At 40.5% G+C, this 24,118-nt stretch overlaps 2 protein-coding genes across 2 annotated transcripts in view; one reads left to right on the forward strand and one right to left on the reverse strand.

The window, feature by feature from the left end:
* The window catches only part of LOC106694548 (rho GTPase-activating protein 6-like), a 296,825-nt gene that overhangs the window by 126,432 nt on the left and 146,275 nt on the right, over nt 1-24,118 (forward strand).
* AMELX (amelogenin, X-linked) lies at nt 10,752-16,510 on the reverse strand. The gene is made up of 4 exons (XM_006103788.1): nt 16,461-16,510; nt 15,058-15,123; nt 11,545-11,589; nt 10,752-11,279 (listed from the first exon to the last, which is right to left on the reverse strand). Exons 2-4 carry the CDS (start codon nt 15,109-15,111, stop codon nt 10,752-10,754), a joined length of 627 nt encoding a protein of 208 aa, XP_006103850.1. The 5' UTR covers nt 15,112-15,123; nt 16,461-16,510.

Genomic DNA, 24,118 nt, shown 5'->3' on the forward strand with positions numbered 1-24,118 from the left:
ATCAGCGTCAAGGAGCTTGCCAGCTAGTGGGGAGTCCAAAGAAGAAACAAATAGTTGCTTGAAATGCAGGCATGCACGAACGTCCTGGGAAACAAGGAGGCCTGAGCACTCAGCCCGGGTAGACAGTAAGGGAAGGTCCCTAGACAGAGAGGCCTTGAGCTGATGCGGACTTATAGCTGTTTTCCTGGTGTGTGAGGTCCGCGGGCTGAGGGGAGTGGTTTGATTGCACTTGGAAGAGTGTCTTGCATTTGATATTTGTACAGATAGGATGTTTCATGTCTTGGGTTCCCCAAATAGGTTACCCAAGGTCTGCACTCAATCAAAGTGGATCTCCTCTACTTATAGCATACTGTTGTTGTTGTTTTTTTGTTGTTGTTGTTGTTAATCCTCACCCAAGGATATTTTTCCATTGATTTTTAGGGAGAGTGGAAGAGAGAGGGAAAGACAGAGAGAAACATCAATGTGAGAGAAACACACTGATTGGTTGCCTCCTGCATGAGACCCAACCAGGACCTGGGCCAGGGAGGAGCTGGCAATGAAGGTACATGCCCTTGACCGGAATCAAACCCAGGACCCTTTGGTCTGCAGGCAGACACTCTATCCACTGAGCCAAACCAGCTAGGGCTAGCACACTGCTTTATATCCTCCATGGCTGTGGGAGGGTTTTTGGTAATAATTTTGTAGCCAAAGCCTTCATATATATATATAAAATAATACCGTTGGAGAGTGATGGTTCTGAAAATCGCGAGAATTAAGGCATTTTAAATCCCTACGCACTCTATGGACAAAACTACTTATTTCTTGTTATCCTGCCAAATTCAAGCAAATCCCAAAATAGGGCTTTTCCCAGACAAAGTAAATGAGCTCTAAGTCAGTATTTACAGTAATGGCTAACGGTCTGGTTATGTTTCTCCTCTTCATTACTCAGGTAACACAACCACTTTTAAGTAAGCTTCCAAGAAACAAGTGACGCTCTCACTTTTCAGTAACTTCTGAAGGAGCAAATAACTATTTGAATTTAGGAGGAATGGTTTTGATTAGAGGCATCACCTGACTTAATCACCATCTCTTCGTCTGGCAGATTTTCTTTAACACGCGGGCCACTCCCCAAGCTGTTTATTTTATTTTTTAAAATATATTTTATTGATTTTTTACAGAGAGGAAGGGAGAGGGATAGAGAGTTAGAAACATCGATGAGAGAGAAACATCGATCAGCTGCCTCCTGCACACCCCCTACTGGGGATGTGCCCACAACCAAGGTACATGCCCTTGACCAGAATCAAACCTGGGACCCTTGAGTCCGCAGGCCGACGCTCTATCCACTGAGCCAAACCGGTTAGGGCTCCCCAAGCTGTTTAGATTTTGCTGATGCAGTTGGTGCAGGAAGTGGAAACCCCCTTATATGAGGTCCCATATCAAGTTGACCAAGTTGAAGATTTGAACTCTTGGTTTTTCTTTCCCAATTCGGTTTTTAAAATGCACACAGACATCTAGATTTGTCCAAAGGCTCATTCTTTGTATATGTTAAGTTCTGAACACACAGCCTGATTCCATGTTGGCCTTGTTTTCTAGAGTTGAGTTTCTCATCTTCAGCAGTGTGGACATTCCAGGCTGAATCATTCTTCATTGTGGGGTGATTAGCATATTCTTGGTCTCTCCCTACTTGATAACCAGTAGTACCCCTCCACGCCCACCCCACTCACCCCCATTGTGACTCTACACCTTGCCAAATGTCCCCTAGGGGGCACAGCTGCCCGGGCTGAGAACCACTGCTCTGGAGAAAAACAGATAAAGAAATCTCTACCGTGGAATTAGCTGAGCTGTGAGCAATGCTAGAATGACAGGGAATGGTCAGACTTGGAAGTCACTATAAATGGGGACCAGGCCTTACAAAGAAGGTTAAAGGAAGACATTCGAGAGGAGAGGTGTCCAATGAGCCTTGTACAGTTCATGACATCCTCCTGCATGATTTATTCTCGGATTATCCTTAAGGTGATCTTGAAGGTGGTAAAGAACACCTTCTGGGGATATGGGGTGGGAGAAGGCAGGGGTAATGCAGGGTAGCAATCAGTGAAGGAGGGGTCCATGTCAGACATGGCACGACGATAAATGACCAATGTGTTGGAGTGGGAGCTTTTGGCACATAAAACCGCCATGTTATGATGTTATGTTCAGATTCTATGTCGTTCTTCTTTCTCCATTTTTAAATATAGGATGTCCCAAAATTCACGCAAGAAGTAATTTTGATAGAAAACACAGGTTTATAATAAAAAATTGTAAATTTTTTATTAAGTATACAGTATAGGGTTATGTATGGAATAGCACATCGGGTAAATGGCCTCCACGGCTTTGCTGGCACATATGCAAAGCCATGGTCTTCGTTGGTCTTCATTGTCCCTGCTCCTGGGCCATCATTGGTACTTGGTAATGGTTATCAAATTGAAGGGATTGAAATCAAAGGGCAACAGATATTAGAATCTGATTCAATAAACCAAGTAAAATTAGGCTTTTATTTTTGTTGTTGTTGTTGTTAATGTTCATGCAAAATTCAAATCTTGCCTGAATTTTGGGACACCCCATATAAGAACAATAGCCAACATTTATTGAGCTTGGGGATCGTTGACAGGAGAGGACTCAGAGATGGATATTAGTACATTTTATAGACGAGGAAACGGAAGCACAGAGAGGCTAGGAAACTTGTCCAAGTTTCCACAGCAGATAAGCAGAGGTCATGATTGTGAACCCGAAGAGTCTGGTTGCGGAGCCTGAACCCCACCACCACACTGGGAAGCCGTCTTTGCCTGTATGTGGAGCCACCGAAAAGTTGGAAGTATGGAAAATTCTTTGGAGAGGAAAACAAGATTTGGCGATTCTGAGGAAGATACTTGCGATTCTGAGGAAGATACTTAACCTTGTTAAAGCATTTTTTTGATTAATAACAAAAATTCTGGCCCTCGGCTATTTTATTTGTAAAGGGACTTTGTTGATCTTATTTTTTTTTTGATAGGTGATTCAGGCTTGATTTATTGGGGCAAATTGATTTATTGGGGCAAATGTTTTGGAACCCAACTATTTCTCTTGTCTTTCCTTAACCTCTTGACTCCTCACCACTCCCAACCCAATCTTATTCAAGAATCATTTATCAAGTCAGGTGTTTCAGATGAGGCCAGGATGAATTCTTCCCAGCAGGGAAGTATTTTTGAATAACCAAATGTCACCGAATGACCCCTGCCGATAAAGCTCTAGATCAAATAGAGGCAAAAGGAATGATGAGCCAAATTACAAAACAAAAAGTAAAAGCTCCAGTTAACAAGCATTTCACAACAAACATCGACTGATGACTATTTTATTAAAGCAACATGGAGCACAACTAGAGGCCACTATGTTCTGGAAATGTAGGAAATTGGTTGAGATCATTTTTCTCCTCTGATTACCATACTAAGCTGTTCACAGATAGGTTTGGTGTTTTTAAAAATTAATACAGTTTGCTATTTTATATTCTTTTTAAAGTGTTGGCCTTAAAGTCAATCTTGGTGTTTTCAGCAATTGTTTACTACTAAGGGGCAAACTTCCACATTAGAGGAAAAGTTCGTGTTTTCATTTTGTGTGGAGTTGGGAGAAGAGTGGTCAACAGTACATTGTGAAGAAAATGAGGAACTTGATCTGTTATGCCCAGATTTCAGGATCCCCAAGAAACCACACCAGGGAGCCAGCCGAGTCCGAATCAAAAGCATTAGAGTCTTTATTCGAGCTAGCTTGGGCTCACCGTCTACCACACTCGCCGACGCAGCGGCACCCATTTGTCCTATGTTGTGCTGTTGGTTTGAACCACAAAATAGTAAGGGGAGGAGAGAGGACTTGATGTTTACAGGCAGTCAACCACCCTCGGGGATGGATAAAAGTTCGTTTGTTTTTTTCTTACTTTAATCTTTCTGTCAGCTTAGATTTTGGCTTATTCCCAATGAAGCCCTAGGTCAGTGGTCGGCAAACTCATTAGCCAACAGAGCCAAATATCAACAGTGCAACGATTGAAATTTCTTTTGAGAGCCACATTTTTTAAACTGAAACTATATAGGTAGGTACATTGTTATTCACTTAATTAGGGTTCTCCTAAGGCTTAGGAAGAGCCACACTCAAGGGGCCAAAGAGCTGCATGTGGCTCGAGAGCCGAAGTTTGCCGACCACGGCCCTAGGTCAAGGGCCACCCCAGTCTTCTACCTCCATCCAGTGTGGCTGTCTGCAAATGCATGGCCATTCCTTTGGAACTGAAATCGTTTCTCTCACAAGCAGAACAAATTAATTTAGTTGAACTCTGGACTTGTCTGTTTCAAATGAAAACTAGAGTGAAAATCACGTTGGTGTGTGTGATTCAACCTGAGGAAGAGAAGGGCACTGCCACACTTGGTAGAAAATTCCCACACAGGATCCTGATTCCTGGAATGCGTGGGAGACGACTTGTTAGGGTTAGCTGAGATGTCTGGTTTTAACCAGCAACGCTGGTTTTGTTTCATCTTTTGTTTAAATGTTTGAATTAGTAGAAACCATTCCTCCCGCTCAGGCAGCCGTGCAGAGAGCCGTGCTGTCTAATGCATCTGGTGGTAGAAATAGTCTGAATCTGTGCTCTCCAACATGGCGGCCACTAGCCCCCTGGGGCCTTTTAGCACTTAAACTATGCTTATTGTGACTGAGAAACTGGATGTTAAATTTTATTTAATTTTCTTTTCATTTGGAATAGCCACATGGGGATATATATTAGGAGTGCAAGTAGAGTATAATCGCCAGGTAAGCATATGTCTCCATCATATTATCTCCCTACATATCTGAATTTTGATTTGGAAAATGTGGCGAGTATTCATGTGTCTGACTGAGTGAAGATTACTTTTCAGTCACCCTTTGAACCTCCATCCTCAGTGCATGTATCAAGCTAGGTGGTTATGAAAATACAGCCTGGAAATTAGCTTGTTAGATTTTATTTTCCTTTGACCTCTTTAATAAGTGAATTATGAGCATTTTCGGCTTAATTGGAGTTGTTATTGATTGAGGTGGAACTCTTCAGATGCGTCAGACCTGATGTGATTAAGCATAGGAGAGAAAAAAATTACATTAGAGCCCGTTGCAGCCCCAAAATAAAATTACACAATTGATGAGTTTTAAGTCAGCCAGAAGTTCAGGCATTATTTGAATCAAAAGAAAACTCATTTACTGTGAAACGGCACCCTACACCCTGCGGCTTTAAGGGTTTAGGGCTTTAGTCATTGTATTTTAGCTTTGACCTGCCTGCTCTTTAAACCCAGTTAACCTCTGACAGAATTTCAGCAGGAGCTGCCTTGATAGTCATTTCTTTATTTTGTCTTTTTTGTGTTGCTTTGAATTCTTCTTCACTTTATAACTCTCATCTCTTCTTTGTTGTTTGGTTGTATTGTTTGTTTTTGTTCCTGCTAAAGCCAATTGCTCCTTTTCCCTCACCCTTCTTTGGTCAAAATATTTCTCTGAAAAGTCAAGTACATATAAACTGGTTTCTACTTGGACTTTATCTGAAAGGGACCCACCAAGATCCAAAACTCACATCAAAGGGAAGTGAAGGAAGGAGGTATGTCTGGGCTGAAGCAGAAGAAAGGGAGAACGAACTTTTAAAAATTAAATTTGTTTTTGATTATAGAAGTAATTTATGTTTATTGTGGGAAAATTGGATCTTCATACAAACGGTGCATCTCCATCCTAGTTTTTTTCTATACACATTTGTGTGTGTGTGTGTGTGTGTATCAATTATTTACATGTTATGCTCATGTGTAATATTCACAAATGATACACAGTTTTGGTCTTAAATTTTAGTTTGTCGCATTTTCTCTCCTAATAAATTTTCTTCTAAAACATACTTCTGATTTCAGTATTCCTTCAGATAGATATAGTAAAATTAAGTGAGATCTAATTTCTCACCGATACAGATAATGCTGTAATCAACATCTTTGCACATATCTTTCCTTGCATTTCAATGACTCTCTTAGGGTAATTCCTAGACATGTATTTGCCCTCTGGAAAAAATTATGCATATGAAAGCCCTCACCAGCAAAGAGTGAATGAGTGTAGAGATTTCAAATTTATTAGTGACATGGAAGTGGTTTTAGTGAGATGAGTTTTTCCTTGAGGTGATTTACTTAACTTCATCTATCTCTTTAACTTAATTTCAAAGACATAGCACAGCTCTGTAAATAATCTATTTTTGCTTTGTTATTAATTTAAGAATTCTTTAGATTTAAGTTTGGGTTTATAAATGCATTGGTGATCAGTATTGCTATTTATTTCAACCTGGACTTTGAGTCTTGGTCATTAAAAGTATCTAGTACTTTTTTCCATATTTGATTCAAATATATAGAGCTCACTGAGCCTGAGTCTTAATGAACTAGAAGCCTTCAGTTTTATTCAACTTACATCAGTTATGTGACGTATGTGGTTTCATCTACATGTCAGAATTTTGTCAGTTGTGGCCATCTGGCCCAGTTGCGGAATCAGGAAAGAAAATAGTCTCAGAGTGACTGTGGACCTTCGAGAATAACAATCCCCAGGCCAATGTCCTTTATTTTGTCAGAAAGAATATGTATAGGAAAAAGCTACGTATTAGAAGATGTCAATACACATTAACCAAAAAACAGGAAGAAGAAGTGTTAGCCAAGAGCAGAATGGATAGGTAGAAAGAGGGAGTAATACGGGGCAGTGTGAGAAGCATACAGCCTTATTACCTTTGCATTTCCAGGGCCACACACCTCACTGGTGGATTTTTATAAGCCTCACTCTGGACCATCAAAGAGATGCTATGTTGGGATTCACATACATTGTTGAATGTGGTAGAACACGTGATCGTAAAAGACCACCATGAGAGTGATGATATTAAAGCACATGTTTGGACATTGAATACACACATTTCAGTCTCTTGTTAAAATTATCTTGTGCAGTACATCTCATTCCGTAGTGGCTAGTCTTTGAAGTCCAAAGCCTGACTTTTTTCCTGTAATTTAGAATGTGACTCGAATAGGTATATATACACACATATATATAGTTTGAATTCTTATAAAGGGAGAATTATTTTCTCAAATACTTTCCCAAACAGAGAATCCTCTTCGATCAGAAAAATTGAAAGCAATCCAGTCTGACTCCAAAGTTTGTGTTCTTTCCAGTGTCACACACAGTCTCCAAATGACATCATCACTTACACCTTTAAAGTTTTTCTCATTGGGAAGAAATATAATGATAATATTTTCATGAGCTGTGGAAGACGAAGTATGTGTAGGGGCATATATTTTGAAGAATATGCTAGGATAAATATAAATATATTTTCTCCATTTATCAGATTTTTTTCAGGAAAGTCGTTGACTTTTGATGACATTCAAATAATTCTCCTTAGTCCTGGCCATGTAAGCTTTGCATCGTTGGAAGAGACAATTTGCTATAATGACATAAATGATGGGGGCCTGATGTGATATCATTTGTGAATCAGTTATGACCCATGATTGAAAAACAGTAGCATCGAAATAGAGTGGGTCATCCACCTAGAGGTAGGTGGTCCCAGAGTTTGGTGAGTTTAGGGACACAATGATGCCACCAAGGACCGAGGGACTTTCGATCTTTCTACTTGCCCTTCCTTGTCACAGAATGGCAGACACAGTTCCACACATCCCATCCTCAAAGAAATAGAGCCAAAGACAGAACACTTTTTCCATGTGTGTGTGTGTGTGTGTGTGTGTGTGTGTGTGTGTGTGTGTAATGAAAGGCTCATCTTTTTTTCCAGAAGCTCCTCCTAGCAGACTTCCTTTTTGGCTTCATTCAGTGTTCAGGTTCCACCACAGCTATCCTTAAACCAATCACTGGCAAGGGGAATAGATGCCATATTTGGTTCGGATATGGTATGTTATGGTAATGGATGCCATAATTGACATGGAGGAGTGAACATTCATTCCCTGGGACAGGGGAGGAGGCTCATGTCTCCTGAGCTCGTGGGAGGGAGATGCTCAGATTAGTTCTGGCTCTGCCAACAGGGACTGAGTGGTGAGGAGAGCTGCTGGACAGCTCGCTAATGATGCCTGTGATGTTCACCAGAGCATCTGACTAACTTCTGTCAGCGTTACCGCTGTAAGGCCTTCTCTTATTATCTGTGAGCTTATTTTATGCCTTTGGTATATTCTAGATTACTTAAGGATGGGGACTTACTATATTCACTAAGACATGGACTAGTGTCTTGTCCTAGAGGGTGATTAATAAATATTACTAAATTGATTAGAATTGCCCCATCCCAATTAATTAGAAGCTTTCTTACTTTTTCAATTGAATCTAAATTCTTTAAAATCAAGTTATTTGTTTGAATATTGACACCCTCCTAGTAAAGTTACTTTTCTTCATTCCAGAAAATGATGAAGAGGCCTTGCTCAGAAAAGTACTGGAATAAAGTTACTGTGGGTGCTGTGTAATACAAGCCCTGAAAAAAGTGTTTACAGTTTTGTGTGGGTGTAGGAGGAAAAGAGGATTCAAATATAAATATGAGTGGGAAAGCAATCTTGTATTGAGTCCATTTTATAAATCTGTTAACCTATTGAAGACTATACAGCAGACTTTATCATCATAAAGATTAGAAAGCGAAAGAAATTAAATATATAAAATTACTGTGATTATTTGAAGCTCCATTCAATAAAAGTTTTCTTAGAAAAACTAATGACCTCACTGATTTAAAATTCAGTACATTATTATCCCTATCACATAAGTTCATTTTAAAAATCTTTTACAGTAAAATGAGATCAAAAGACCAGATTTTATTTACTAATGTGGTGTGAGTTACAAAGCCAGTGTCCCAAGTCTGAATTCGTTTTGTAATGTAAGCATTGCTCAAGAGCTTATCTTTTTCAATGTAAAGAATTCTTCATATAAACTTCCCTTCATTTGGTTCAGGTTCAGTGATAGTACATGTTTATCATTTTTCACTTTCTCAACTATTATAACTAATATATAAACTCCTGTTTGTAAAAATATTTGAGATAGTATATTTTAAAGTTTTTCTAAAAAGAAATATAGTACTCATTTGCCTGAAGAATGGTCATTTTGAAGGTATAAATGAGAAGTTCCTGCCTTATTCAAGAATAGCCATTATTGCCCTAGCTGGTGTGGCTCAGTGGATAGAGCGCCAGGCTGAGAACTGAAGGGTCCTGGGTTCAATTCTGGTCAAGGGCACATGCCCATGTTGCGGGCTCAATCCCCAGTAGGGTCGTGCAGGAGGCAGCCAATCAATGATTCTCTCTCATCATTGATGTTTCTCTCTCTCCCTTTCCCTTCATCTCTGAAATCAATAAAAATATATTTTAAAAAAGAATAGCCATTATAAATTGTTCTCTCAAGTGATGTGAAATTTTAAATTGAATTCAACACAAAGACATGAATTATTTTTAAAACATTTTTATTGTTTGCTAATGGAATTCATTTTTAGTTATAGAATTTGCTAAGAAAGTGATGCTAGGCACGAATCACTGTCATCCTAAAAGTAACTGAAGCATTTCCTTCAGTTTTCTCTTTTTCTGATCTTTTAATCCTGAAAAAAAAAATAGCAAAAGGAACAATTAAAATAGTTTACAAATATTCTTAGTAAGTATCATTTACAAACGTAGGGCTTCAGTTTTGCCAAAACAATGTACAACCATTTAAGTTTGGCTCCATAATTGTCCAAGTTTCTTCGTTAGCTCCTTGACATTAGAAATGAGGTATCCGGGATGGAGGCTTCTGCCTTCAGGATACTTAAAACTATTATTTAATTAGAAAAGAACAATTGCTATCTTTATTGAGCACTTCCTGTATGCCAGGATCTGACCTCACCACTTTACTTTCCATAAAACAAGTCTATGAAGCTATCAATATTTATACTCTATTTTTACACGGGAGTTTTCAAAAGTTGAAGCTCCCTATTCGAAGGCAGCCCTTTAAAAATAGCTCTGGCAGGGTATGAACACATTTATGAAGTTCATGGCCTTAGTTATTAACAAAGAGATAGATAAATGTATTTTCTATACAAAGAAGGAACATGTGCCTTAGACTAGAATAATCAAATATACGCACCAGAGTATTGGTGATACAATCAATTTTCAAAAATTCTGCCCCTGATTCTCCATCATTGTGAAGACACATATGGCATATATTATAATATATTCTCATTTTTACTGGGAAACTATGGTATTTGTACTTGGACAGAGGCTTGAACATTCTCTGATTTAGTTCTTTTCTTTCATTTTGAAGGAGGAAAAACACCCATCAATTTGAAATAACTTGTTTAATACCATCTCCTCTTTGGGAGCAAAGCCAGAATTGGAACCCGGGTATCCTGGCTCCTCACCAAAAAGGAACCTGACCCTCTGTCTGGTTTAGCTTCCTTCAAGTTCCATTAAAAGCCACTTTAAACAGGTCATCTTCTGTAGGTCTTTAAAGAGATGTCCCACCTCCCTGTTTAAATATCTGCATCCCCTCACTCCTTTAAAAAAATATTCAGTGCACTTCTAGCCTACTCCTGCTAGTCTAACACTTGAAAGATAAGGAGAACAGATATTGTTTCATATCATTGTTCTTAAAGTTAACAGGTTTCAGTACTACATATTCTGGTAGGAATTAAAGCTTTGAAACCCACCATAAAGGCTATGGTCTTCATTACGAAGCCATGGAGATAAACCTGTTGATCATATAAAATTACAGCACATGCTTATACTCATAGAGTCCGTGACCTATCGCTACTGAACGTGAAGAAGCTGGCTGGTTGGAGAACTTAGAACTCTGGGGGCCTTCGCTGTACCATGTCCACGGGTGTTGTAGTGGCTCCGGGAGATACTCACCACTTCTTCCCGCTTGGTCTTGTCTGTTGCTGGCCAAGCTTCCAGAGGCAGGTCAGGAAGCATGGGGGGCAGGGGCTGCATGGGGAACATCGGAGGCAGAGGTGGCTGGGGTGGCAGGGGCTGGATGGGGTGTACGGGTGGCTGGGGCTGGATGGGCTGGTGAGGCTGCGGCTGGACGGGCTGGGGCTGGTAGGGCTGCTGGGCGGGCGGAAGGAGGTTTGGCTGGTGGTGTTGGGTTGGAGTCATGGAGTGTTGGCCAGGAACTGGCATCATTGGCTGCTGGGGGGCCACGGGCTGCTGAGCTGGCACCACGGGGATGTGGTGATGAGGCTGTAGGGCGTGATTCGGGGGGTTCTGCTGGGACAGCACGGGAATGATTTGGTGGTGCAGCCATCCACCCATGGGTTCGTAACCATAGGAAGTGTACTGGTGAGAAACAAAGAGGCAGGTTTACCATTGGCTCATTGGCTTCCAGATGGAGAATAGCAATGTTTTCTTGGTCCTTATGATAATCTGAATACTTATTCATTCCTCCTGGGCAAGAATTTCTAACTGTGTCCACAGAGAGGACCTTTACAAACTAGACTTCCTGTTAGTGTCAGATGTGGCAGAGCTATGGCGTTTCACTGCAAAGGGAATCGAACTGCACACTTCGTGGTTTGAGAGAATAAAGAACAAAATATCTACATACCGGCTGCCTTATCATGCTCTGGTACCACTTCAGAGGGGTGAGCACCTTAAGAGAAAGAGACATTAAAATACATTTGTTTTGCTATGGTTACATGAAATATACATTCAAAAATGCAGTCCTGTCAACATTGATAACCTAAAAATATGAGTTCTATGGAAGAAAGAATAGAGTAAACATTTGTGTGTTAGGTACTATGCTATATCCATCGCACACATTTTTCATGTTTTCTCACATACTCTGAGGCAAGTCTCATCACCATCACTCTTTTTAAAAATATATTTTTATTGATTTTAGAGAGGAATGGAGAGGGAGAGAGAGAAACATCAATGATGAGAGAGAATCATTGATCGGCTGCCTCCTGCACACCCCACGCTGGGGATCGAGCCCACAACCCAGGCATGTGCCCTGACCGGGAATCAAACCCTGACCTCCTGGTTCATATGTGGATGTTCAACCGCTGAGCCACGCCGACCTGGCATCACCCTCACTCTTACAAGGTCATGGAGAGTTAAAGAGGTTCATGAGCTTGGCTGAGGGTACAAATGTAGCAATTCTGTTTCATTCCTCAGCTTCTGCTCTTTGCAAGAGCAAAACAAACCAGAAAAATTAATGTGACACAACATTAATCATTATTTTTTGATTTGATGTCACAATGAAAAAAGAAAGGAGGCAGAAACCATGTTCCTCATTCTATAAACACAGGTTTTCTGGTCAAATGTGTCAACCTTGTAAGGTTAACAGAAAATCTTGCCTGAAATTCTTATTCACATTTTTCCTCAGCCTGTATGAATAGATAGACTCACAGAGTGTCATCTAAACCTATGAAAGAAGGAAGTTTCATTCCTTCTCTAAACAGTATATATCTAGGCAACCTCAGGGGCAAGGACTCCTTAATATAGTGCTACAGCATTGGATATCACTACAACAAACAATTATTCATCTTGCTCAAGTTATACTTGACAAAGCACCTTTTATGTTCCTGGACTATTTCGCTCCCCAAACAGCAATTTGAAGTGTGGATACTGTAATTATTTCCCTTCTACAGATGAGGAAACCAGAATCCCAGAGAATGAAAATGACTTGCCCAAAGTCACATGGTTAGTTTGGGGCTGAGGAGAGCTCTAACCCCATTTTCAGAAATCTCAAGCTTTGGATTGCTCTGAAGAATGGCTCATAGACTACTTGGTCACGAATCTTTCAGTAAAGACAAGTGAGGGATACACACAGGGGATGAACATCTTAGAATCAGGCGTTTTCTAGCAGGAAAGGATCTTAACATCTTACCCGATTCCCCACATTTTGGGGGCTAGGATTGAATAAACCTGCTCGGCCGGAGTTTCTTTTCTGCCCTACCATGCGGTCCCCCCGAGTGACAGCTCATGATGAATACTTTTATGCCATAAAAGCAGGAGAAACTGAGGCAGAGGAGCATGCTGGGGCAATTCAGGCTTGAAGCGGCTTGAAGCGACTCACCAGAGCTTAAACCAGGAAGCCGTAGGGGGAGCTAACAAGGTGGGACTGAGAAACATCTTGAATGAACTCTTCTTTACAGATCCCAGGACATGGTTAACTCAAACAATGGTCAAAATGAGTAAAGAGAAAAATTACCTCATACCTCATAGCTGAAGTTGATATAACCAGGGTTTATAGGGAGGGGAGAAGGAGAAGAAAATGAAAGAGGGAGAGGGAGAGAAGAGGAAGAGAGAGAGGAAGAGATTAAGTCAATATGCAATTGTTCACATTAAGAGAGACTGAAGCTTAAGAGAGACTGAAGCTACTTAAAAAAAATCGACATAATGCAGAATATATTTGAGGACTGCTTTTTGTTGAACATGTAGCCCTCTTAATTGAAAGACTCCCCACAGCTGCAGTCCTATGGTGGGAGGCCTAGAAGCAGGAACCAGCACCCATTTGTCCTCCAGTGACCTTCGGAGACCCGCCATCCATGCTGTCAATCAATCCTACTCTATCCCACCCACCGTCTTCCTTCTTGAAACTCATTCCATGTTGGGAAGAGACATATTTCTCTGCCACAACATGAAATACCAATGAAAGAATCATCTCCCAGACCTTCCCTCACAGATCAGGAGGTGGGGGAGTGCTTAAGCATCAAAGAGATTCCTCATCATTCGCAGGCAAAGTAAATAACACAACAACAAAACAAACAAGTGCATTATTGCTGAATCTGAGGACAAGCCGGGCGCAGGGAAGTGGAAACCTAAATCCCCATGGAAAAGAAAGGGTGGGTGGATGAAGTTTAAGCCGATTTTTGTTATTGTTCTATCAATGTTTTTGTAGCAGAGACATTTAAAAGTTGAAAATAAAAACAACCGGAATCATGAGCTAAACCAGGACTGTTTGTCCTGTGCAAAGTGTGGACCAAGTGCCCGATGCCTGCGTTCTGAAGCTGGGTCGGCCACGGGATGGGTGAGCAGGAGGGGAGAGAGCATCATGTGGAACGTCTTCCTCAGACGTCAAGCTATCTAAGGCTCTGTTCTTTTAAAATGCTCCTATTTCCTAAGAGGGTTCATTTGCTCTCATCTGAGTGTGAATGCTTTGAGTCATGTAACTGCCTTTTCTATACATTCTTGATGCGAGCCCTCAGAGGGTGGGATGTTGAGTTGAGGAGGGGAAGGGGGCTGAGTTTGTAATGCAGAGGCTCCTAGGGGCACTAGGAATTGCCACAAGGCAGGATTTCAAGCAGGCAGAGTGCAGAACCTTGGGCTTGTGGGTGAGAGAGGAGAGGAGGCAGATATGCAAGCTTTGCTGGCTTCTGGTCGTATCAACTGCTCTCTCTGCCGCTGAGAAGCAGATGGGTCCTACTGTGCCTTCATGTGATTTAGGCTCTTTGAGCTTTTGTACCCATGTCCAGGGAGAATGGGTCAACCTTCCTGGGCCTTGATCCCTTTGAATGTACAATATATCCATATGTAGTGGGCGTCGGGAGGATTCCACCCCGAAGTCATGTGCTGAGCAGGAGCCCCCAAAGGGATGAGGCCTCTGAGAACAGGAAGATGGTTCAAGAAGGGAGTGCCTATCGCAGAAACTGTACCCCTGAAGGATACAGCACGGGGGTGGGGAGAGCAGAAAGAGATTTGGACACTTGCGAGAAGTTGGGTTTTAGAGAAAACTGGCGTTTTTTAATTTGCCTCAGGCTGACTTAGGCACTTTCTCTGGAGGCCTTTCAAGGGTCCCTTCCAGAAGTTTCCTCCATCTAGAGATGAGCACTGATCTTTACAAGCGTATTGTTTCATCAGAATCTCCTCGGTGCTTGTTCAAGTGCAGAGTCCTGGGCCCAATCTCGGCTGTACTAAATCACAATCTTTGGTGGAGATATCTGAGAATCTATTTTTTAAAAAACAAGCTCTTCAAAGTATTTTTGAAACACAAAACTGTTTGAGGACATCTTATCTTAATACTGTTCTAAACCCGAGTTGACCAGCTAGGGGGCAGTTTTATTTCCAAGCTTGTGCAATGGGACATTGACGTATGCATCGGGGTAGCTTTACTCACGGGCATAGCAAAGGCTGCTCCCAAAAGGCAGGCAAACAGGATCCAGGCCCCCATTTCTTGATGGTCCTGAAACATGTCAACACACACTCTCTTTATCTCTTCTCACATATGGACCTCATGAAAGCCCCACAAAACCCACATCATCCATATTGATCTGTTGTTAGTGGGAAGGATAAGGCAGTTCTGTTTGAGGTGACTTCATTCATGTATGATTTCCAGTTCTCAGCCCATTTTGTTGTTTCTAGAGTCCCGATAGTGAGAAAGATGCTTTTCCTTTAGGCTGGGAGCTGACCACGTGGCAGGGACACGGATAATCTATCATTGCAGTATTTTGCATGCCAGTTCCCTACACCCATAAGCTTTAGAGTCATAGAAGCTAAGTGTAGCTTATAATGAAGATGAAAAGAATTGAGTTGACTCTAAAATTGAGAAGAGCGTCAAGATACACAGTATCTGATACTTTGAGAACCAGGAGGTAGAGAAATGTGTTTTTCATACAGTTTGCCTGAGCATTTCTGCTGTTAAATACAAAGCCTCATCATTGAGAAAAGACATTAAGTAACTTGCCAACAGAATAAGGAAGGAGTGGAATTTGGCTCCGGGTGTTCCCACCAGTAGGACTTCAGGCAAGACCCTCAGGTAACATCTCTGAGGTCCAGGTGTGTAGCAAAAGATGTGGCTAAGGATGGCACTCAAATTCTGTGATTATTCCATGAATTTCGAATGCCATCTACTTAAAAGATTCCATATTTAATCAATGACATCTTCCTTTTGTTTGACACTGCACTGGGCTTATCCCACAAAGAAAGCCCTTGAGACAGGAAGCCCGACAGGCTACCCTAAGACATGCACATCGGCTTGGTGGTATACATTATCGACTCACTTTTAAAGCTTTCAGAAGGAAGACCTTCCATTTTGCATAGGAAGTGAATACCATGTGTCAGAATGCTGGCTACGGAAAGTACACTGACATTTTCTAGCTCCTAAATCTGTTTTTGAAAGTTTGAATTAAGGAGAAAAATCTTTCAGTTGATGATTCTATTTGATGTCATTAAGTAAAATGCTTTTTAAAGTAGTGGGTGGCAGAGGGTGGAAATTATTTTTATCTTACCTGAGAAGTAATTAAAGTAAGTATTTTGCTTTGAAATTTGGCCCCCAAAAGTGCATTAAGATTTTGGAACTAAAATTTAAAGAAATATAGATACTTTGCTGCATTACGAAGTAACACACTTCATTTAATAATCAGAGTCTCACTTAATTATGGTCCAACTGAAGACGTAACTGAATGTTAGCAGCATAAAGTATTAGAAATGCATAATACATCGTAGCTTTTGGACATGAAATGTAGAAAAAGAAATAATCACAATAGAAATAATACCAAATAATGAATGAAATTCACATACCTTTGGGTATTTGTATTCAGAGCAGGTTTCTGTCTGAAGCTCGGATGCTTGATCCTATAGATTTCTTCCAACTGAGAGCTCAATTTATATCATTCACAGCATCTGGAACAACCAATCAGGTCTCTGAAGGAAAAATGTGTCGAGTATAACGAAAAATCCCTGTATCATGAATTTTTAGAAGCTATGATCAAACATAAGGTTGAATGTTGTGATTAGAGCATATAGAGTCTTTCATTACGGGCAATAATAGGTTTACAGGCAAAAAATTTCATCACACTGTTTTTAAGTCAGCAAATAAGTTGACTGCACATGCTGATATATTCAGATTTACCTTCAAGAAGCAACTATGTCATTATCTGTTCCCTGTTCTAGCAAACATAACATTGTTCTTTAACCAAAAAAAGTGTTAGATGGTTGAGTTTTTATGGTGTAATCAAGATATCTCCTAGAGTTCCCCATTCTTTTCTGATCCAGATAAATTGATTCAAGCCCCCATTCTGGTAAACCCCAAAGCTCTCCCCAATATTTCTCTCAGGGATAACTAGTATAATTTAGGGATCACTACTGTTCTATTTTCTATTCTCATTGAAAGTGTTTTCTCTGTTGCCTGTGGTCATTCTGGTGGCCACCAAAAGAGGGGACAAAGTCTCTTCTCCTTGGCCCCATCCTGCAACCCATCTGCCATCCAAGCAACCATGAACTTGAGGTTATCACAGTAGCAAAACATTGACTGATGATCTAAAAGGCAAGGCAAGAAATGTATCACACACCAGACCTCACACTTAAAAATGTATTTTGGGCCCTGACCGGTTTGGCTCAGTGGGTAGAGCGTCGGCCTGTGGATGCAAAGGTCCCAGGTTCGATTTCGGTCAAGGGCATGTACCTTGGTTGTGGGCATATACCCAGTGGGGCGTGTGCAGGAGGCAGCTGATCGATGTTTCTAACTCTCTATCCCTCTCCCTTTCTCTCTGTAAAAAATCAATAAAATATATTTTAAAAATGTATTTTGGTCCTTGCAAACAAGTACAGTGGGCCTTGACTTACGAGTGTCCCGACTAACGAGTTTTTCGAGATACGAGCCGTCTCTCGGCCGATTTTTTGCTTTGAGTTACGAGCTAAAATTCGGGTTATGAGCCAGCTTCAGATACCCCACCACTAGTTGGCGCAGCGAACGTCACAGTGAACGCCACAACATCAGCCCAGCATCACATGTCTCACTCGTTCACTGTTGATTTGACATACGAGTAATTTGAGTTACGAGCTCCGTCATGGAACGAATTAAACTCGTAAGTCAAGGCCCCACTGTATGTATCAGATGGAACAGTGCCTTGGTTCCCACATAGTAAAGTAACTCAGTCTTTCTCAGCATACTGGCCCTTGTTGGCCCACATCCTTCTGGCCCAGGCCCAGTCCATGTGTTTTGCCCGGCCAGCATGGCTCAGTGGTTGAGCGTCGAGCTATGAACCGGCAGGTCATGATTCCTGGTCAGGGCACGTGCCCAGGTTGCGGGCTCGATCCCCAGTGTGGGGTATGCAGGAGGCAGCCGATCCATGATTCTCTCTCATCACTGATGTTTCTATCTCTCTCTCTCCCTCTTCCTTCCTCTCTGAACTCAATAAAAATATTTAAAAATTCATGTCTTTTACTCTTCTACTTTAGTAAAGCATATGGATTTTTTCTTTTATCCTAGATTTGGATCAATTAAAAAGCACATTTGTAACTAATGATAAGAGGCAGCTCATGAGTTGTCTATCAATAGTAGATCAGTGAAAGAAATACTGATTATATACCCAGATAATTTTGCCAGGATAGCCAGATTTCTTTGACTACTTACATAATATTTATAGAGTTTGTACATGTACACATGTTTTTATATAGGTGCTCCACATTGGCTGAATTAAACTCAAGGAGAAATTATTCATGAAAGGCAATGTATATTATTAAGAACTACAGCTTAGACTTACATAGATCCTGACCACATCTTCACCAAGGGTTGAGGGACCTTTAACAATATACTTAGTCTATCTGAGATCAGTTTCCTCATTAGTAACATGAAGTAATTACAGAACCTACCTAAGAGGATTAGTGTGAAAACAAAATGAGAGCCATCTCTGGGAGAAATGGAAAGTAATCACCCTCCCCAGCACCATCACTTGGTGTACAGTAAATGTTTTGAAAATGCTGATAAAGAAGATTCTAGGATGGTCTTTGGGAATGAATTCATAGGAAGTGAATAACCCTCATGAAGGAAGGTAGACTTTGAGAAGGTTATAACAGGCAAAATGTAGAAATGAAAGTGAACGCTGAATAGGGTTTTAAAAGCCAATTGTGTCCAGGGTTTGCATTTATATATGAATATATTTGTTGGTAAATTATATATCAGAGTCAAGAAGGAAGCTGCAAAATGGATTTTAGGAGAATTGGCATCAGGTTACTCAGAAGGGGAGTAAATGGGGGGTGAGCAGTAAGGTGTAAAGGAGAATAGGAGGGAGAGGAAGGAAAATACAGGTCACATTAAATTCTTTTTCAATCTTTTCTCCCATTTTATTTAATTAAATATATCAGAATGCTGAAAAAGATTAAGCACGTATAATTTCTACCAATTCAGTCATTGGTGAACGACTAGTGGTCTTGTAGTTTGACAAAATGTACCTCACCACTTTGTGTCATCTTTCCAGAATGAGAGTGTCTTGTCGTTTTACATAATTGATCTCATTATTTCGTCTCATCTTTCAAGAATGAGTGTGCCTTGTAATTTTATAAAATTTGTCTCATTACTTTGTCTCATCTTTCAAGAATGAGAGTGACCTTTGTGGCAACAAGGATCCCTTATTGTGGCATTAATTGCTCTGGGCCACTAGATATTGAGAAATTGCCAATTCATTGTGCACCATTGTTCAGGTTTTGATGGCAAATACCATAGAAATACAATGGAAATTATTTGGTTCTATTTATTTTCTCCTACTGCATATCCTGTCCTAGGGTATGAAAATATGGATCTCTCAGCTTGAAACCGCTTTCACTAATTTAGGTCCCATATATGCAGTTTAAAAGTTGTTCAATGGTTTGGGGGGAAAACACAAAATTTCAATTGAAAAAACCTTCCTATAAGCAATTATTTTACTTATGAATAAGGTGACTTTATACAAGAAAACAGAATTTACTAGATTGACTATTTATTTTGTTATATAGAGACTACTAGAGGCCTGTTGCACAAAGAGATTCGTGCAATAAGCCTTCCCTTCCCCTGGCTGCTGGCACCGGTTTTCCTCCGGCACCCCGGACCCAGGCCTTCGCTCCGGCTCACTCTGGCCGCAGTGGAGAAGCCAAGCCTCTTCAGCCTTCAGTCTTCGCTCTGCGCCTGCATATGCAAATTAACCGCCATCTTTGTTGAGTTAATTTGCATACTCATCCGAGTGGCTGGTGGGCGTAGTGGAGTGACACCAATTTGCATGTTTCTCTTTTATTAGTGTAGATAACATTTCCAAAATATCTGTGTTCTTGTTTTTCTGTATCTTTGACATCATTTTTTTTCTTTTAAAAAAAATCACTATTTTAAAAATGGATCATAAGCATAAAGTATTTCCTTCTATGACAATATCTCTGGAATAAATGCAACAATATGACCTTAAAATGTGCCTTCATTCACTTAAGCATTTGTTCCAAATGTATTCGTTGAATACCTATGAACCTGAGACCATTTGTGTTACTTATAGGGCAGTGATGGTGAACCTTTTGAGCTCGGCATGTCAGCATTTTGAAAAACCCTAACTTAACTCTGGTGCCGTGTCACATATAGAAATTTTTTGATATTTGCAACCATAATAAAACAAAGACTTACATTTTTGATATTTATTTTATATATTTAAATGCCATTTTACAAAGAAAAATCAACCAAAAAAATGAGTTTGTGTGTCACCTCTGACACGCGTGTCATAGGTTCGCCATCACTGCTATAGGGGAAAAATACATGCATGAATTTATTAATTTCTAAAAAGCTTTTATCCAAAATGATGAGTGAATAAATGCCCTTATCAATTATAGGTTACCATTCTTGCTATGAGGGTCCAAGAAAAGGTTATAAAAATATCATATTCGGGTCATCTTTTGGCCCAGAAATACCTACTCTCAGTCCCTCCTGAGGCCTTGTAGGATCAAGCAGAGCTGCAAAACACGCAGTTCATGTGCAAGGACCTGAGGCTGGGAAACCTTTTACCCTTTTGGGCAGAAATCATGAGCCACACTGTTCCTTTCTGCCGGTGGCTGGAGATGAGGAAGGCATGGGTGAATCCCAGGCAGCAAGAATCTGCCCTTATACCTCCTTGCTCTGGACCAATCAAATATTTTAATAAAGAGAACCCATGGTAGTCAGGAGCTGAAGCAGCCTTGAGCTCTGAGAGGAAGCATGTCTTAAATGTCTTCACTTTCTACGATGCCTGAACTCAGGCAAATAGTAGGCATTCAGAAACAACAACACATTATACATGTTTGTATATGTTGCTTTATAATTTTTTTAAAGTTATTTTGCCCATTTTTACAGTAGTTATAATTTTTCTTGACTTGCAGCTCATCACATTTTGCTGTGCCCATGTTGCTTATGTAGCAACTTCTCCCCTTCTAATTTGCTGCTTAATTTAGAGTGTGCTGGAAAATTCTGCGCCCAGACTTGTTAGAAGTATGTGTGAATTGCCAGTAAAGCGATGCTCCAAGCGATGTTGGCCCTGGAGGCTCACCTGTGAGAAAAGCTCAAAAATTTCAGTCTTGTGGTATTGATTTTTGACTGCTGGGAGAATTTTTTACTTAGTTTTGGGGTTTCCCCTTTGATTAACTTCCTGGTTTTTAGCAGTAGTCGAGGTGTATATGGGTGATCTTTGGATAAGTCTGGTGTTATGAGTTCCAGAAGCCTTTCTTATCTATAGGGGCCCTACTCTAGAATCTTCTTTTATTTTTTTAAATATATTTTATTGATTTTTTACAGAGAGAAAGGGAGAGGGATAGAGAGTTAGAAACATCGATGAGAGAGAAACATCGATCAGCTGCCTCCTGCACACCTCCTACTGGGGATGTGCCCGCAACCCAGGTACATGCCCTTGGCCGGAATCGAACCTGGGACCTTTCAGTCCGAAGGCCGACACTCTATCCACTGAGCCAAACCGGTTTCGGCTAGAATCTTCTTTTAAAACAGATTCAGGGTTGTCAAATATTCTGGTATAATTTCAAGAGTGAATATTCTTAAATAACGGAAGCCAAAGTCAACTTTTAAACATGTCTTTTGTTCACATTTACTTATAAGAAGATATTCTCTAGGCTGTTGTGTTTCTTTGTGTTTGTTTTTATTTGTTTTTGCTGGAATGGAGTTGTACTTTCTTCAGAACTCAGATAAATCACCACTAATTAATTCTGATAAACACACTGACTTCCCTTTGCAACCCTTGGACATGAGATATTGTGCCTTCTACTTTCTTGGGGGCCCTTTGGTACCTAGAAAAATCTCTTTTACAAAGTAGGTGCTAGATGAATGTGTTGAGCAATTGAAAAAATGTAGAGACATTCTCTATGACATTATGAAAATATAAAAAATGTCTTTGATTTATGTGGCTTCTCCATAGACCAGTGGTTCTCAACCTTCCTAATGCCAGGACCCTTTAATACAGTTCCTCATGTTGTGGTGACCCCCAATTTCATTGTTACAAATTCAACATAATGAAAGCAGAGTGATTCATCACAAAAACAATATGTAGTTATATATGTGTTTTCTGATGGTCTTAGGCGACCCCTGTGAAGGGGTCGCGACCCACAGGTTGAGAACCGCTGCCATAGACAAAGACATCATGCAGTCATGTAGGTGGGCTTTTTAAACAGCTAAGAGGGGTAGCTCAGCATTGCTGTCAACTGCTCCTATACACTTCATGCAAATGGCCTCTGATAAAGACCTAAAAAGGAAGTTGTTCTAAAGCAGCGGTTCTCAACCTGTGGGTCGCAACCCCTTTGGCGGTCAAACGACCCTTTCACAGGGGTCGCCTAAGACCATCCTGCAGATCAGATATTTTCATGACGATTACTAACAGTAGCAACATTACAGTTATGAAGTAGCAACGAAAATAATTTTATGGTTGGGTCACAACATGAGGAACTGTATTTAAAGGGCCAGAAGGTTGAGAACCACTGTTCTAAAGGTTTTCAAGCCATTATTCTAATTATATTTGGCTCTGACCTATTAGTTCAAATTATAATAGACTATTATGATGTATATATATAATTTTTTTCTTATTTGTGACTGAGTTTGTTTGCTTAATATAATAAAGCTGCTTTATTATCATTATTATTTTAAAATATTTATTTTTATTGATTTCAGAGAAGGGAGAGGGAGAGAGAGATAGGAACATCAATGATGAGAGAAAATCATTGATTGCCTCCTGCACGCCCCTGGGGATCGAGCCCGCAACTCGGGCATGTGCCCTGACCAGGATCCACCCCAGGATCCTTCAGTCTTCAGGCCAAGGCTCTATCCACTGAGCCACACCAGCTAGGGCAAGGGACTCAGTCTTGAAAGTCTCTGCGAAGTCAAGATTTTATTTTATTTCTTTTAAATAATCTGTGAATGGAACAAATACAATACAAGGGAGGTACAGGAAGTTTGGGGTGTAACATTTCTCCTTCATGTTCAGCAAAAGTGATGAGTAAATGATAGCACCAGATCCCCCCTAGCCCTGGGTTTATTGTATGCTCATTCTCAAGGGGAAAAAAGCTGAACATAAAATCCAAGATCAAAATAATATAGATTTATTTAAAGCGGTAGGGTCCCTTTTCTACTATAACACTAGTAGAAAATATCTTAATAATATAAGCATTCACAGAAAGAGTTTGTACAGCTTGTAATTTGAAAGATCTGTAAGCATTTGCTAAATATCTGGTGGGGCAATTTTCAATAAGGGAAATTATATGCAGATGGGATGTGTGTTGCTTGGATTATAATTAACTGGTAACTGTCGGGAGAGAAAATGTTACATCGGCATTAATGGAGGTATCACAGTCATGTAAAATCAAGGTGTTAAATTTCTGCTTATTAAGCAAAATACACCAAAAGTAAGTTGCACTTTCCTACTGAAGTTCAATGTACACATACACAGATGGGTAGTTTCCGAACAAAAGCAATAGGCTATGGTGGAGAGAACTTGGCTTTGGCAGGACAGCCTAGGTCAGAATTGTGGTTGGGCCACTGACCCATGGTGCCGGACCTTGGCCAATGTTCTTGACCCGCGGTTCTCAATCTGTGGGTCGCGACCCCTTTGGGGGTCGAACGACCCTTCACAGGGGTCGCCTAAGACCATCGGAAAACACATATATAATTACATATTGTTTTTGTGATGAATCGCTATGCTTCCATTATGTTCAATTTGTAACAATGAAATTGGGGGTCACCACAACATGAGGAACTGTATGAAAGGGTCGCGGCATTGGGAAGGTTGAGAACCACTGTTCTTGACTCTTCTGTACGATTACCTTCCTACCTGGAAAATGGAGAAATATTAGTAAGGGGAAGCTAGTAATGCCACTCAATAGACCTTTGAGTCTGCTGAAACATGATTTCCAATATTAAGAATGGCAATTTTAGTAGTTGCTCAAGCAGGGACTATGCAACTTCAAAGGAACAAAAG

Source organism: Myotis lucifugus, unplaced genomic scaffold (assembly GCF_000147115.1).
Source record: "Myotis lucifugus unplaced genomic scaffold, Myoluc2.0 scaffold_508, whole genome shotgun sequence".
Lineage (NCBI taxonomy): Eukaryota > Metazoa > Chordata > Mammalia > Chiroptera > Vespertilionidae > Myotis > Myotis lucifugus.

Bases quoted from the DNA above. Each gene is read 5' to 3' on its own strand.
- AMELX (XM_006103788.1), bottom strand. From the start codon at position 15,111: ATGGGGGCCTGGATCCTGTTTGCCTGCCTTTTGGGAGCAGCCTTTGCT. The intron at 11,590-15,057 runs GTGAGTAAAGCT...CTTTCTCTTAAG, and splicing joins GAGCAGCCTTTGCTATGCCC to GTGCTCACCCCTCTGAAGTG. The intron at 11,280-11,544 runs GTATGTAGATAT...GTTTCTCACCAG, and splicing joins AGAGCATGATAAGGCAGCCG to TACACTTCCTATGGTTACGA.